The 16,796-nt window shown below is 38.2% G+C and overlaps 1 protein-coding gene across 1 annotated transcript in view; it reads left to right on the plus strand.

Annotated features, from left to right (window-relative positions):
• Positions 1–14,714, plus strand: part of EDNRA (endothelin receptor type A) — a 50,688-nt gene extending 35,974 nt beyond the window's left edge. The window contains exons 4-8 of the mRNA XM_066386148.1: positions 558–756; positions 4,145–4,297; positions 10,224–10,357; positions 10,761–10,869; positions 12,263–14,714. Of these exons, the coding sequence (XP_066242245.1) occupies positions 558–756; positions 4,145–4,297; positions 10,224–10,357; positions 10,761–10,869; positions 12,263–12,403 (736 nt within the window). The 3' untranslated portion in view covers positions 12,404–14,714. The remainder of the gene's footprint in view (positions 1–557; positions 757–4,144; positions 4,298–10,223; positions 10,358–10,760; positions 10,870–12,262) is intronic.
• Positions 14,715–16,796: the final 2,082 nt, after the last annotated feature.

Here is a 16,796-nt window from a genome sequence, read left to right on the forward strand (position 1 = left end):
GAAGAGATACAGTCATTCTTTGACATTAACCAGAAAAACTATCTGTTTACTAAACTGCCACCTGGTTTGTACCGGGTGATCATATTTTGAGGGTAGAAGAAGAGAGAAAATGATGGAATATCTATGGTCACTGTTCACTTAAGGATATCTAGCTCCACTTCATAGATAAGATTTCAAGTTTGTTTATTTTTAATATATAAAGATATTACCATGACAAGTACCAGCAGCTTTCACTACCTCTTCCATCATCCAATTTTCCCCCAACTTCAAAAACATACTCACCCCTATTTGATGCTGCCACATTCTACTCTCTCACAAGACTTTGCTAGATGCCAAATGAAGAGCTCAGACTCCGACCTGCCAGGCAGATGATTTCCAAATGGGTGGAACTTTTAATGGCCCCACTAGTTTTTTTACACCAGGATTCACAGAAAGTTCCTAAAAAGCCAATGGTTTGTCATGTCCAAGAGAAGAAGCTTTCCAGCATTTATAATATTTTAAATTGAAAGAATCTAAAATTTCCTAACAACTTGGTTTCATTGCCCCGTTTTTTTCAGGTATAGAGCTGTTGCTTCCTGGAGTCGAGTGCAGGGAATCGGGATTCCCTTGATCACCGCCATTGAGATTATCTCCATCTGGATCCTTTCTTTTATCCTGGCCATCCCTGAAGCAATTGGCTTCGTCATGGTGCCCTTTGAATACAGGGGTGAACAGCACAAAACGTGTATGCTCAATGCCACATCAGATTTCATGGAGGTATGAAGAGTTTTTAAAGGGAATTGATGGGGGAGGGAAGGAGGTCTTCATTTTCAGTTTGCCATCACTAAGACTTGTTGATATCTCTACAGTGCCCGGTTTGGTTTACTCTATGACTTCAACTATTCGTCAGTTGCATAAAAAGTAGATTTTAAACTAGGGGTTAGCTTCTTAAACAGAACAGTTTTGTTTTTACTCTTGTAGCATTCCAACTGTAGACACAACTTTTGTTCTACACCAAACAACTCAGAATTCTGAAATACATTTACTAAGAGAGCGATATAGGTATAAAGTGCTATTTGTTTTTATAATAAGTGATAGAGCACAACTTTTATCTGACAGATGTGCTGATACTTTATGTTTCTGGGGGAAATACATATTGCTCATACACTTTTCTGAAAATATATTTACTAATTCAAAGTAGGAAGTCATACTTACATGTACAAGTAAATATAACCTTGCAAAACTTTTTTAAAAAGTGTTCAGTTTAACAAATTCAGTTGTTTTGTAGTACACTTAGTCACATTAACATTTCCCTGAAAAGCTCAATTACATGAGTGTATTGGGAGACATACTTAAAATGTGTGTTACCTTTGCAAAACTAGCCGAGGGTGGACTAAAAAAAAACCCCCACAAGAATAACTATTTCTCTTAAATCAGCATAATTTAGTGCTTTGATGTAAGTTTCATGCAGCTCAGATTCTTACATTTAATCATTTATAGACATCTCAAGGTATGTTTTTCTAAATTCACAAAATTAGCGGTGTTACAGTCTACCAGTTATCTTGCTTGACCATTCTTGTTTTAAAATTGAAAATACTCATGAAAGCTGCCAACTAGCAACATTAAAAGTAAGGTCTGCTTATCTACTGACTTTTCTATTAAGTCAAATCTGCACAGTGAAAAACAAAGTAGTCAATAGGAGGTTATCAGATATTGGGCAGTGTGAATAAGCAATCTAAGTAATTCTGACTAAAATGCTAGAGGGAAGAGGCTCAACGTAAGAAGGAGCTTACCAATCACTAGAACTGGACAGAATAAAATGGGATACTTCATAATGACTATGCCTCCTTTATAGAGTGGTCAAGAAAAGGGTAGCTACCCCTCAGGCAGGAAGAACCTAGAAGGTGGCAGTAAAGGGTATGAGTTTGAACTGGTAATTGTTTTCTATTTAGAATTCTCTTTCTCCTCCTGTTCTTTTTTCCCCCTAATTTTATTTCTCCTCTTTGTTCCACACTTTTCTCCTCCACTTGGCTCTAACAGACTGGAGGGGGGCTCCTCCACATCCCTTGGTGATGCCATCAGTTCCTTTGTGACCCCTTTCTGTACAGGACTCTGTGATGCAGGGGGCAAGGGACTCCATCCAGTCCCTCAGGGGTCAGCTCCCAGACCCACTCTGGCTGCTTAAGGGGCATTCACACCAGCCAGTAATGAACCAGAAAGAAGGGGGCACAAATTGAATAGGGTACTTAAAGGAGGGTTTGTGTTGCACTTAAACAAAAAGACTCCTTCTGTTATTTTCTGTTTGTTTTGCAAGTTCCATACAGAAATCTTTCTACAGTGTGATGTGGACAGGGAAATATTTGTATAAACAGATCTGCATAAACGAACTTCTTTAAGAGTTTGTACTTAACCTGAGGATAAAATTCAGGGGTCGGTGAACTTGAATAAAAAAGAAAGTACATGTTTATTTTCACTGACTTCTACGTGAAATTTATTATTAAATATAGGCAACAAACAGTACCATGATTTTTTCCACTAATAGAAATAACACATTTTCATAGCATATAACCTTTGTATAATAATTGAAATATCATTGACACTCATCATTCTTCAACGTTCTGATAGTTACCAGAACCACCATTAGATTTGTCATTTAATTTGCTAATAAACACCTATATCAGAATTTTATTTTTAATATTTTGATACTGTTTCTATGTAACTGGTTTCCATTGTGATCTTACATATTTTATGCATGTAAAAGTATTATCTCAGAAAGGATGAAAGTCTCCACCAGACTTCCAAAGGGGTCTATGGCAGAGGTCTCAAACTCGCGGCCCGCCGAACAATTTTGTGCGGCCCGCAGGCTAATCCTTGTATTTTTCATTTCTCTAGCATCCTAGCTAGATATTAGCTTAGTTAACAGCAGTTGTGATGCGAACTACAGTTTCTGGTCGTTTTGTGACACTGAGTAAACTGCATGTACGATTGTGCTTGTTGTACTGATTTTTTTTTTGTTTTCAACTGCAGTGAGAAAAGTGTTGTGTAACAGTTGCCTTTTATAGACCTAGTGTGGCCCGCCGAACAGCTGTGATCTTGCTCTGCGGCCCACATGCTGAGTTGAGTTTGAGACCCCTGGTCTATGGCATAAAAATAGTTAAGAACCTCTGCCCAGAACTACTTTCCTCAGGAACCATTTATAGATTATTTTAATAAACATGCTATAAATGTAGCCCACTGTGCCTCTTTCTATATTCAGAAACTGTCTAGTTTTTCAGAGAGCAGCATGACTAGTTTTTACTGTGGGAACTCAGATATCACAGGAGGCTGCATTATCCATAGTAAGTACACAGTCTGAAGAAACGGAATAAGGACAAGAAAAGCATTTCTTCCCAAGTTGAAAACTAATTTAATAGGAAGAAGAATGTAGATATAATTTTCCCATTTCCATTTTTATAAAGTATTACATTTTCTTCTTTAAAAACACATAAGTCCTGCCTACAGGGAGATAATGTTAAATATGCCTTCAGATAAGGTACTTTGTCCTGATAGTTTCCAGGTGGTAAGTATTAAAAGCGAGTGAGAAGGGGCATGATTATTGATGGCTCAAACTGGCTGGCTGCGAGGTCACATAGCAGGCATACCAGGCAAAGGGTTAATTCCCAGTAACCAAAGCTACACAGATAAGCCATTCATAACCTTCCCTTTTTCCAAACAAGATATTCACAGTAAGTTCCATATTAGATCACATTGTGACCATAATAGTCAAAAGTAAACCGGACACTAGCAAAAGTTTGAGGCTCATAAATAAAGATAAATATATATTCTGTGTGTCTTAGAATCATGTTTTATGAGCTTTGGAAGGGAATTCTTTTTATTGATTAGGGCTCTTTCATTATATAATGAAAAGCAACTGCAGTTTATAAAAAGTATCTTTGTCAGGGTAATTCTTTTTTAGATGCAGCTTATTCATGTGCTATTTCATAAAGCCAAGATCATTTCTAGAGTTTTCCATTTCATTGAGTTTTGAGCACCTCCCGCATGTCCATTATCACAACCAGAGTGCATGACTATACAAACATATCTGCAAACATGACGACTTTAAAGCTCCCAGAGGCACTGCACAGGTCCTTCGTGTTATAAATCCCCTCCTTTTCTGCATTTACAGTTCTACAAAAATGTGAAGGACTGGTGGCTCTTTGGGTTCTACTTCTGCATGCCCTTGGTGTGCACCGCAATCTTCTACACCCTCATGACTTGTGAGATGTTAAACAGAAGGAATGGCAGCTTGAGAATTGCGCTCAGTGAACATCTTAAACAGGTAAATGTAATAAAATTATGAAAATCTGGCTGAGACTGGTTTGTCCTTGACAACAAAAGACCTAAGAACTATATCTCACAGATTTAGCCTGGTTTTTTAAAAATAAAAATACTGTCTTATTTGTTTGCATGTCTTGTTTTCTTTATAGTTAGAGTATTAAGAATTTCTGCTGTGAAATAGGGAGCCTACCTGGAGGCCGGGCCCAAACAGAGAGGAACTATTCATTTATTTTGCCAAGAGTATACTGACCATGTGTGTTTGTGTGTGTATACAGACTTTGGCTTGGAACTGTGCCAGGGCAGAAAAGAAGCATGTGACTGTCTCCCCTAGGAGGCTTTGCAACCTTGTTATGGAAATAAAATGCAAACATGGAAACAACTGGAAAATAGGATCACAAAATGCAGCAAAAGTTGTGCTATAGAAAGCCAAAGAGGGTATAAGATTAAGTCGTGGAGAAGCTGTTCACGGCTAAGGAGATTGAATTGTTCATGGAAGATAAATGGGTTTGATAGGAAAGAAGACAACAGAGGGTATTGCAGGTACAAAGATAGGAGTCCAGTTATAACGTGACATGGGCACCACCAATTTGGGGAGTGAGAAAGGAGATGAACCTCATTAGAGCAACATCAACAACATCGGAGGTGAGACTCTTGACAGGAAATAGGATTAGGTATATAAGAAAAGGACAAACTTCGGAGGAACCAAAGTTCTAGAACAGGGGTCGGGAAACTTTTTGGCTGAGAGAGCCATGAACGCCACATATTTTAAAATGTAATTCCATGAGAGCCATACAACGACCCGTGTACGTTACGCATTATCCAATTAAAATCTGGTGTCGTCCCGGAGGACAGCTGTGATTGGCTCCACCCACCCGCAACCATGAACATGAATGGTAGGAAATCAATGGATTGTAATACACCAGAATGTTTTATATTTTTAACATTATTTTTTATTAAAGATTTGTCTGCGAGCCAGATGCAGCCATCAAAAGAGCCACATCTGGCTCACAAGCCATAGGTTCCTGACCCCTGTTCTAGAATGAATGTGAATATGTTAATAGGAGGCTGTTGTGGGTCCCTCCAGGGCAGCAAACAGAGCAGAGGAAGCTTTGAGTTTTAGAGGGTAAAACTTAGTTTTATACTTGCTGGCTCTTTGGCATTGGAAAAATTGCTTAAACTTTCTGAGCTTCTAGTCCAGTGGTTCTCAAACTTTTTGAAGTTGGGGCACATTTAAAATCCTACAAATAATTGTAGGCACACTATATACAAATTTCTGAGAAATATGTTATAATAATTAAGCCAAATATTAAATATATATATATATATATAAAGTCCAAGCAGCTTTTGTGATAATTAAACAAAATAAATACAACAAAATTAAATTTATTCTGACATTAAAAAACATTTTTATGTTACTTTTTTTTTGAGTTATACTTTTTAGAATTCATAAAAAAGAGGGGTTAAAAATTTTAAAAATGACAAAAAAGTTATTTTTTTATATATATATGGATACATTCCTAGTAAGATTTAGTAAATTTGGCAGATCCCAGGGCAAATGTGTTAAGTTATTTCATTCTTGTGTTTATGAGAAACATGAACCTGATGTGTCCTAGAGATTTCTTCAATGTTTGGACATATATTTTAAAGGCAAACTCTCATTTCCTCATCAATACATTGAAGAATTCCTCTCTTTTTACTCTTAATTGTGTTGAGGGTAAAAAATCCTAATTCACATAAATAGGATGTTGAAAATTGTAGTAAAATGTTCAAAGCTTTTATAGATATTGCCACATATTCTTCTTTTATAGAATCCAAAAGGCTTCAAGAGACAATCCTTATGTTTAATCATCAATCCAAAACCCCCACCATATATATCATCTTAACTTTACACCAAACAAAGGATAGAAGAAACTTGCCTCCAGTCTTTCCAGGGAACATGGGGGGTAGTGTAAACAATCCAGCACCACAGCTTAACAGCCGTTTGCAACCTAATCAGGCAAGTGAGGTGGGGCTTGGGCAGACTGTCAGCTTACAGCCAATTCCCCACACCTCTGTCCTCCAGAAATCTAAACTCCAAAAACCCTCTTGGTTTTTTGGTCCCCAACAGGCACATATTTCTCTGGAATACCATAGGGCACAACTGGAAATCTTCTAGGGTGCACCAGTGCACCCTGGCGAACATGTTGAGAACCACTGTCCTAGTCTCTCATAAAATGTATATAATAACACATCAAAGAGGTTACCTAATGCATGTAAGGTGTCTAATAGAATCCTACTCATGGCCCTGGCCAGTTTTCTCAGTGGTAGAGTGTCGTCCTGGCTTGTGGAAGTTCCCCATTCAATTCCCAATCAGAGCACACAGGAGAAACAACCATCTGCTTCTCCTCCCTTCCCTCTCCCCCTTTTCTCTCTCCTTCTCTCTCTCTTCCCCTCCTGCAGCCATTGCTTGATTGATTTGAGAGTGTTGGCCCCAGGTGCTGTGGATGCCTCCATGCAGCTTCCTCCTCAGATGCTAAAAATAGCTCGGTTACAAGCATGGGCCCCAGATGGGCAGAGCATTGGTCCTAGATGGTAGTCACTAGGTGGATCCTGGTCAGGGCACATATAGGAGTCTGTTTCTATATCTCACTAAATTAAAAAAAAAAAGAATATAACTCATAGTAAGAACTCAAAAAATGTTCATAGATATTAACATAAAGAGTGAAAATAGTACTGTAGGTGAGTTCTAAGCAGTGGTGAGATTCAAATAATTTAACAACCAATTCTCTGCCCTAATGACCACTTTAAGTATAAAAAATGATATACTAAAAGGTAGTTTATCATTTCAAGCATTTAATACTTAAATAAGAACAATAAAAGAGGCATACAAAACTAGATTATGTTATAAGAGTTTTAAAATACTAATAAAAAATATTAAATAATACCTGACAAAAAACAATAAAACTGTTATTTAAGATATTTCCATATTGCTTCTTGATTGGCATCCTCACTTGCAATTCTTTCTCACCTGTGGACAGAATGAACATTACTACAGGCGCTTAGAATATGCTGCTGCACAGATGAACATTAAAATAGAGTAAGGAATGTAAATTTGTGATTTCCACATTGGGCAGCTGCCCAGACACCCACCTTAGAGAGAACCCTCTCTCTACAAGTGTCATTTTAACAACAGGTTTGCCAAACTCAACAAAAAATTAGGTATCAGTCCTGCTGAACTGGTGTGAACCAGCTGAATCCCATCACTGGTTCTAAGTCTCAACAGAGAAAGACACACAACCATTGCAAAAATTAATGTGAGTTGTTGATGGAGCCTGAAATCTGCTCTGTATAATTATCAGACACAAGCATCATTTTTCATCAGCAACTCTTTTCAACTACTGTACTGATTTTTCTGAGCTTCAGCTCCTTGTCTGTAAATTGGGCATAATAGTATCAACATCAATGTTGTTATAGGAATCAAAGGAATTACAAATGAAATAAAGTAATTCATTTGTAGAAATCTAACATGCCATACAAATGGTAGCTATTATTGTGTACTGAAATTTAACAGGAAAATTATATTAAGAAACTTCAGTATGACTTTGTTCAGGCATGAAAATTTCAAGTACTACAGATGTGAAATATAGTAAGCAAGTATTACCTCTCATTTCTACAATGGAATTAATTAGACTAGATTGTGAAAACAGTGTATTAAATGTCAATTTTTGTGTCAGCACCATGAAAATCCTGTTTGTTACAAGCAGTATTTGCTCTGAAAATAATTAAACAGGGATTGGAACAATAATAATATGATGCCGCATCACATTTATATACCATTTTTTAAGGTTTTGTAGAACATTTCCTTGGAGGAATCATTGCTTATTTGATTCCTCTGAGCATGCTATCAGATAGTCAAGACAGACATTAAGCTTATTATACAGGTGGTTAAGAGACTGACTTAACCAAATGGAAATTAGGACCTAGGACTTGATCCTCATGCTGTAGACATTCCCTTGTGTCATTCTTTAAGCTCTGGAGCAGGTCTAAGAGCAGAGGAGCAAGCCTGATGGGAAGGCGTTCACATGGGGCAGTGGGGGAGCCAGCTCAGAGTGCAGGGCCCTGCCACCCTTTGACTAGTATCCTCCTGGGCTCTTGGTCTTGCTTCTTACATGGTTTCTCAAATTTCTCTGCATTGTACTAACAACAACTTTATCAGTTAGGAATTGTGTTTGGATGCGGGTAGCAGAAAACTCAAAATAACGTTGAGTAGACCAAGGAGGGGTTCATCATTCCCCCACAGAAAGAAGTTCAGATGTCACTGGTTCCATGGTGAAAGGACTCTTAGCAGCGGTCTGCTGTTCTGCTGACCTTTCATTCAGTATTATAAGACAGAAGCTACAGCTCTACCCTTATATCTGATTTCCAGAAGGAAGGGGAAGGACATAGATCTCAAGAGTGTGTGTGTGTACCAAAGGAGTATCACCCACTTTTAAACAGTTTTATAGAAATCTCACACAACAATGTCTACTTAATCTAATTGGTCAGGTGGCCTTTTAGATGATCAGGCCAGGCTCCCACACTGCTATAACAAAATCAAGAATCTGACTCACAGCAGGTAAAATAGACTGGATACTGGGTAAGCAAATAGTAGCTTGTCATGACATTGTATTAATACTACCTTTTAAAAGGGTTACCCTCTTTGAAGGTAGGCTCAGGGGAGGTAACCTCCCTCTAATACCCTTTTTTATTTTTCTGGACACAGTCTATCCATGTACACAAAATGACCCTTTAAAATGATTCCCCCCTTCCTGCAGATTAGAATCCTTTATTTCTCTCGATCATAGCTCACTTTATGTGTTCTCTGAAGCATATCCCAGCCAGCCCAATAGCTCCAAAAGATTCAAGAACTCCCAGTTCTTTGAGTTAGAGTAGCAATTTCTGATTACTGCCCCAAAGTCTTTTTAAATGACTCTACTAATCATGTGGGTTTGTTGTAGGCTTTCTATACCTAATGCTATATACTTTGGGCTGAACCAGCATTACCCTTCCAAACCCTGTTTTCAATCAGTTTTATTTTGACATTAACTGATCCCAGTTACAAACAAGTTGCATTTTATGTTCCTAGTTAGGCTTCTAAATGTATGCACTATAATACTCAAGGATAATACACACAAATGACTAGTTGCTGATAATTCTTAACCTATGGTTTTTCTGATCCTGTGCAGACTTGAAAGTATGTAAACCTTTAACTGAAGTCAACCCAGGGTCAGCATGTCCCAGCCTTCCTGATATCAGCCTTGCTGATAATCCTTTACCCCTTACCTCTCTGTTTGCAAAGAGTATATTTTTGGGAAATGCATACCATTAATAAAGGAATTTTAAAAGCAAAAATATCCCAGTGCAAGCTTTCTTGAAGATCAATAAATGGAGAAAACATATTGCTGGGTTTTTTCCTTTGCTGTTTCCTATTTCCATTTTGTTTTCCAAATGCCTTTGCAGATTTGTCCATTCTTTATCATGGTGACGTCAGTCACCTTGACCACCATACTGTCATTAATGCTAGTTACCTGTTATTGAGGTTTTTAGCTAATGCTTTCTCCTGTATATTCAAAACACACACACACACACACACACACACACACACACACACACACCACACTCAGCCACAGTGCAGGCTCAATTCTAGCCAGTTCCTAATTCTTCCTACCATAGAACCTCTGCCCTGCTCCTAATAACCAGCCCAAAGCCACCATCCTTCTAGCAGCTGCCCAAAAGAATCATAACACACCCTTTGATCATGAAGTTGGACTCCAGATCTTACCGAGGTGAAGGCACTGTGAGGCAGCTTGTTCTGGCTCCTCTTTCAGTTGTTTTTTTCCCCGCTACTTCTATGACCACATGGAAAAACTTTAAACTTACTGTACTTTTTTTTTCTCATTTTTCTTTAGCGTCGGGAAGTGGCAAAAACAGTTTTCTGCTTGGTTGTAATTTTTGCTCTTTGCTGGTTCCCTCTCCATTTGAGCCGTATTTTGAAGAAAACTGTGTATGATGAGAAGGACAAGAACCGATGTGAATTACTTAGGTATGATCTTATGTACCTATTAGGAAATTGGAGTTTTCTCTGATTTTCATATTTATGATACTTTTATAAAACCATCTAGTTTATATTCTCATTAGCCCTGAAAATTAAAACTGCAAAGTTGATTATTTTTTCATTAGCTGACATAGCCCATAACTAGTCCCAAAATTTGTACAAGCCATGTCTACGATCTGGCTGCTCCTCTCCTGAGCTTGTGCATAATAGTGGCAGGTGAATGTCTGCAGAACTGAAGCTGCCATTTAAACAAGGACTTGAGAAAGTTCTGACTGCTACCTGTAAGAAATGGCTTCTGGGCAAGAAAAATGCTTATTTCATGGATAAATGCTAGTTTGCAGTTTTAAAAACATTATGTTCTAATTATCTACTCTATTTTCTTTTGCTCTAGTTTCTTGCTGCTCATGGATTACATCAGTATTAACCTGGCAACTATGAATTCATGTATAAACCCAATAGCTCTATATTTTGTGAGCAAGAAATTTAAAAATTGTTTTCAGGTAAGACTGTTCTGCAGGTATTTTTAAGGGCAACCAAATAAGTGTATTAAGTAGCCAACAGGCATGGCTAAGTCCAGCTGTAAATACTACTTTCATCAGCTATACTTTTCAGTAGAGAAGTGAAAATTATATTTTGTGAACCAGAAAGATGGTCAGATTGTCAGCATAAGAGAAAAGCAGTATCTATTCAGACAACAACATATTCAGATGTTAAAATTAAAAATAACTAACTTAATAAATGCCAATTTAGTGCCCTCCTTTAAAAAGAAATGCTCAAGTGTGAGCTCCAGGCCACATAAATTACATAAGACTTATTTCTTCCTTATACTGTTTTAGACTTTAACAACAGTCTCAATGAAATATAAATTCTATTGTTAAGAAAACTCTCGCTAAATACTACTTATTAGTATATTTAATAATAGCCTCTTTAAGGAAAGTAAATGCTTTTGCTCTGGAAATCTGAACTGTTACTACATTTGCAATCAGTTTTCTTCTGTTCTTCAGACCTCCTCGTAGCTAAGCCAGCCCATGGCCTTCAGAAGCTCCATGGACTTCTTACTGATGAGTCATTTTTCCTGGAATGATTTTAGCATAGAGTTAATCCAAACTGGATTCTGTTATCTCTAGCCAGGACATTAGTTCATGGTACATATTAGGAAGCATTGCATAGAGGTCAAGGGAGCAGGCTCTGGAAGCAAACAATCTTGACTTACGTTGTACCTCTGCACTGACCCAGGTCTGGAGATGGTCCTCCTGCTTTCTTAGTTTGCTGGTCGGAAAAATCAGACAATGACAGTATCTATCTCATAAGTAGGATCCAATGGGTTAATATATGTTAAGCACTGGAAACAACAGTAAGTGGTCAGTATGAGTTTATTATTATTTGGGATAGAGTGGACAGGGACAACACAGCGACTGCCTCCATGGAACTTACCACCTAAAAGGAGACAGACATATACTTACCAAGGCTCATACGAATAGATGAAACTTGCTGGTGTCATATAGGTCGGTAGAAGAGCACTTCCCACCTCAGGCTGTGAGCATCAGCTGAGGTGCATGAGGCAGAGAGCCTTACCGGTGGTGCACACTGAAGTCCAAGCCCCCCACTCACACCCACCCCACGTCATAGAGCACTCTCCCTCTGGCCAAACCTGCCTTCCTTCCTCTTTGACTTGGTGAATAGAATTAAAACAAGAAACAAGAGATCTATTTCTCTGGACTAGAATGGACAGTTGAGCTTCTGCCTAGAGATTACAGACTTCACACCCTAGATTACTATTAAGACTCACATTCTGTCCTCAAATGCATGTGGACAATTACCCCTTCTTTTCCTGCATTATTCTGGGACCAGGGTGGTAAGCTCATGTCATTTAGCATCTCTTCCTCCTCCCAGTCTTGCCTCTGCTGCTGCTGTTACCGGTCCAAAAGTCTGATGACCTCGGTCCCCATGAATGGAACTAGCATCCAGTGGAAGAACCACGAACAAAACAACCACAACACAGAGAGGAGCAGCCACAAGGACAGTATAAACTGAACATCTTAAGAAACATTCATCAATATTCCTTCAAATCATATTGGAGGGAAAAAAATCACACAGCATCTATGTCTCCAGAAGTCTCTTCTCCTATGACTCAGACCCACCCCCAGAAACTGCTTTCCAAAACATCAGAGAATGCATCGGTTTATAGCCCCAAATTCAATGACTTTTACTTCTTTAATTTATCTAACTTACATATTCTGCATGTTATATTCAGCACTAAAACATGGTAAGTGTTGGAAGGGGAAAGGGAGACTGTTAGATGAAACCATAAGGATATTTGCTACGTTTGCATGTAAATAGTTTTCAAGTGCATGACTAGCTTTCACGGCCATTCCATTCCATCAGATGTTCAATGAGAACTGGTCACCATGGAAGCCTGGAGATTATGAAACAGAGATATATTTTTAAATATGCAGTTTTTTGTTGTTGTTGTTGTTTCCAAACACAGTATTGGCTTAAGTCACCTTTATTTGAAATGCCATTCAGTGCCAGTATTTTTAAACAACATAGTAGCCTAAAATAATTATTTGAGCTTATTTACACATACTTTGTAAAAGAAAAAAAGAAAAGTAAATAAAAGTAAAACAAAATTTAGGTGAACAATTTGGTTAATATTTCTCATGTCGCTATATTATTTTTAAAACATAAATTCTCAAGCTGCAACAAAGACGGACACTACCATACAGACCATAACCACACCTGGCAGTTGAATAGCTGCTATTTAAAGAGTTTTTAAGAATCTGGTTTTTTTAATGGTTTATTGGAGGAGATTCTCAACATATTTTTATGTTAAATTTTAAAATAATTCTTGAATCAAGAGTTCTATTTTTCATAAGTTCAATCTTTTTTTAATACCTTTTATGTAAAGTCAATATCATACATCAAAATTTAAATGTGCACGTCATTTAACTAGACCCAAGACTTTTCAGTGCCTTGCCTAAAAGTCTAAAGCACACCTAGGAGAAAAGGATTGAATGTTTTTAAAAGATTTAGAAATTTTTATTGAGGTTTTTTAGTAACAGTAACACATATATGTATGTATATGCATACATATGTACATATATACACATATGTATATGTGTGTATATATATCTATATAGTATACATATCACCTCATATTATCTTCATTTGTCTTAAATCTTAACTGACAGTAAGACTTTTTTGGTCATTCTCTTTTCCACATGGGAATCATCATTTCGAAGTGGCCAGTTGAGTTTATCATTTCAGTGAAATATAATGACCCCCAAAGGCCATCATGAACTATGGTTCTTCACGTCTCCAGGTTTCCTTTGTGAACTTAAACACCTCCCCCACCCACTACTCATACGGTCACCATTTCAAAGGGCCCAAAGTGACTTTGGCTGAGCATTTCCCAAGATGTTTACAGACTGTGAGTATAGCAAAAAATCTTTTCCTGTGTGTATATAAATATATATACAATTGTACATATCTTTTAGCCAATTTTCCTGTTATCTCTGTGGAGTGTTTGTGTGTGTGATATATGCATGAGTGTGATGGTATGTGTGGACGTATGTAATCTAATAATGCCCTGCAGTTGTGCCAGAGCACACACTCTGTGAGGAATCTGGGTGGTTGTTTATCATGACAATTGGCCTCAGTCAGTTTTTATCTATGTGCCCATAAAGCTTGTAATTACATCACCATTACAAATGGGGGAGGCAGCATGGAAGGGGAAGGGTCAGGGTTTAGCAGTAGGGTTTTGTTTGTTTGGTTTTATAAAATAGTATTTGAGGTTGTGTATTTTTCTGTGCTGGAACCAAAGTCGTTGAACTTTGAAGTGTAATATTGTCCTAATCCTCATCTGAACTTGGGGATGAGGTTGACAAGTGGTCTGATGTTTGATGGTAAATTAGCTATAATGTGTTGGGCTATGTTTGAGCACAGTCACGTACAAAATGACATCAGGCTCCAGTTGACCCCACTGCAGAGCCCCAATTCCATTACTCCACTGGTGTACCACATGTAGTGACATATACTCAGAATGTCAGCCATATGTTAACACCATTTTGTTTAAACAACTGTCTTTATGTTTAAGTCGCTTTGTCTCTTGCATGTGAAGAATGCATTTTATAAGTTCAGAAAGTCATAGATTTCTGAATAACCATACAGGCTTCCATGTACATTTTGTTTATGGACTGGTAAGTAACTATGGTTTACTAGTAGGACTGTTTCCAGTTTCTACCTTTGTTACATCCTTCCAAGTAAATCTGTAGAAATGAGCCAAAAGCCAAGGCCCTGCATTGGCAGTGGCCCGTAAGTATAAAATAAAGTTTACAGAAGCCTTGCAAGTGTCTCTTCATTTTCACATAGTTCTTCCAAGAAAATGTCTGTTACACAATGCCTATCGTAAACTTCTCCCTGGTAATAATAGCCAGGCAAGCAACTTCATTTCGGGTACTTCCTAACTGTGCTGTATTCTCAACTTACATTGTTGTGCTGAACACATAACTCTTATGCATTTCTTCATTCACCTTTCCAATAAATTCGAGCCTCTACTATGCCCCAGGAATTCTTCTGTGTACTAGGGTTATAGCAGTGAAAAAAACAAGCAAAGTTCCTGCTCTAATGGAGCTTGAATTCCAGAGAAAGGAATTCGACATTAAATAATCACAGTCCATAAACAATATGCCAGGTGGATAATGGAGGAATAGATTCACATGTATTCAACTGCTTATTTAACATCACCAATTGGATGGGTAACAGACCTACTCTACCTAATCTAAGCTCCTGATATCCCTCTGACTTGTTCCACCATAATATCCCCCTGCTTATGTATTAGTCAAGGTTCTCCAGAGAAACAGAGCCAATATACATAAGAGAAGATTTATTGTGGGAATTGGCTCATGTGATTACAAGGCTGAGATATGCTATCATCTGCCGTCTGCAAGCTGGAGAACAAGTGATATAATTCATTCAGGGCCAAAGGCCTGAAAACTGGGGAAGCTAATGGTATAACTCCCAGGCTGAGGCCAAAGGCCCAAGAACCAGGAACGCTGACGTCCATCCGAAAACAGGAGAAACTGGGTATCCCAGCTCGAGAAGAGAAAGAACTCATCCTTCCTTTACATCCTTTTTTCTCTTTAGTTACACGACAGAGGGTTGACGCCAGCCTGCACTGGTGAGAGCTGACCTGCTTTACTTGGTGTCCTGACTCAAATGCTAATCTCTTCAGGAAGCACCCTTACGGACACACCCAGAAACGATGTCTTCTCAGCTCCCCGGGCATCCCTCATCCCAGTCAGGTTGACACATAGGTGGGCAACATGGGGAAGGGGTGGAGTGGGGGTGGAAGGAGACTTTGCTCGGGGAGGACTGTACACGATGCGGTGTGCAGATGGTGTCGTATTGAGTTGTACACTTGAAACCTGTATGGTTTTGTACACCAATGTCATCCCCAATAAATTCAAATAAAAAGTTAACCAGTACAGCTCAATTAAAGACAGCTCCAACCTTTGAGCTCTCAGGGTCAAAACCAGTGGTGGGATCCAGCTGGTTCACACCAGTTTGGCAGAACCAATACCAATTTTTTTTGTTGAGTTCGGCGAACCTGTTGTTAAAATGGCAGTTGTAATCAGGGTTCTCTCTAAGGTGGGCACCTGGGCAGCCACTTGATGTGGAAACCACAAATCTACATTCTTGACTCTTTTTTAACGTTCATCTGCACAACAGTGTATTCTAAGTGCCTGTAGTAATGTTCATTGAATCCATAGGTGAAAAAATTTTGATGAAACAATGCTTGTAATATTTATTTATTCATTTCATAAAGCTCATCATACCTTTGATGAAATACTACATTTTAATTTCCTGTATTTGTTACTTCAGTAAACAAACATATAACGTAAAGAGAAAAAGTGCCAAACAACCAGGGGGTGACAAGCTGTCATTGGAAATATCTTAAATAACAGTTTTATTGGTTTTTGTCAGGTATTATTTAATATTGTTTCATTAACATTTTAAAACTCTTTCTTATAACATAATCTAGTTTTGCGTACCTCTTTTATTGTTATTTAAGTATTAAGGGCATGAAATAATAAACTACCTTTCAGTTTATCATTTCTTTATACTTAATATGGTCATTAGGGCAGAGAACTGGTTGCTGTATTATTTGGATTCCATCACTGGTCAAAACCTTGAAGTCATTCCCATTCCCTCCTCTCAGACTTCACGCCCAGTGCGTCACTAACCCTGTCAGCCTATCTGCAGACTAGATCCGGAACTTAACCACTCTGTCTACCTCAACAACCCTTTTCTGAGCCACCAACACCTCTTGTCGGGATAACTGCCATAGGTTCCTATCATGCCTACTTGTTCCCAGCCTTGTAAACACCATACGCTAACTGGGACCTCTCTCTCTAATGCCATAAAT

The sequence above is a fragment of the Saccopteryx leptura genome, chromosome 1 (assembly GCF_036850995.1).
Source record: "Saccopteryx leptura isolate mSacLep1 chromosome 1, mSacLep1_pri_phased_curated, whole genome shotgun sequence".
NCBI classification, from domain to species: domain Eukaryota; kingdom Metazoa; phylum Chordata; class Mammalia; order Chiroptera; family Emballonuridae; genus Saccopteryx; species Saccopteryx leptura.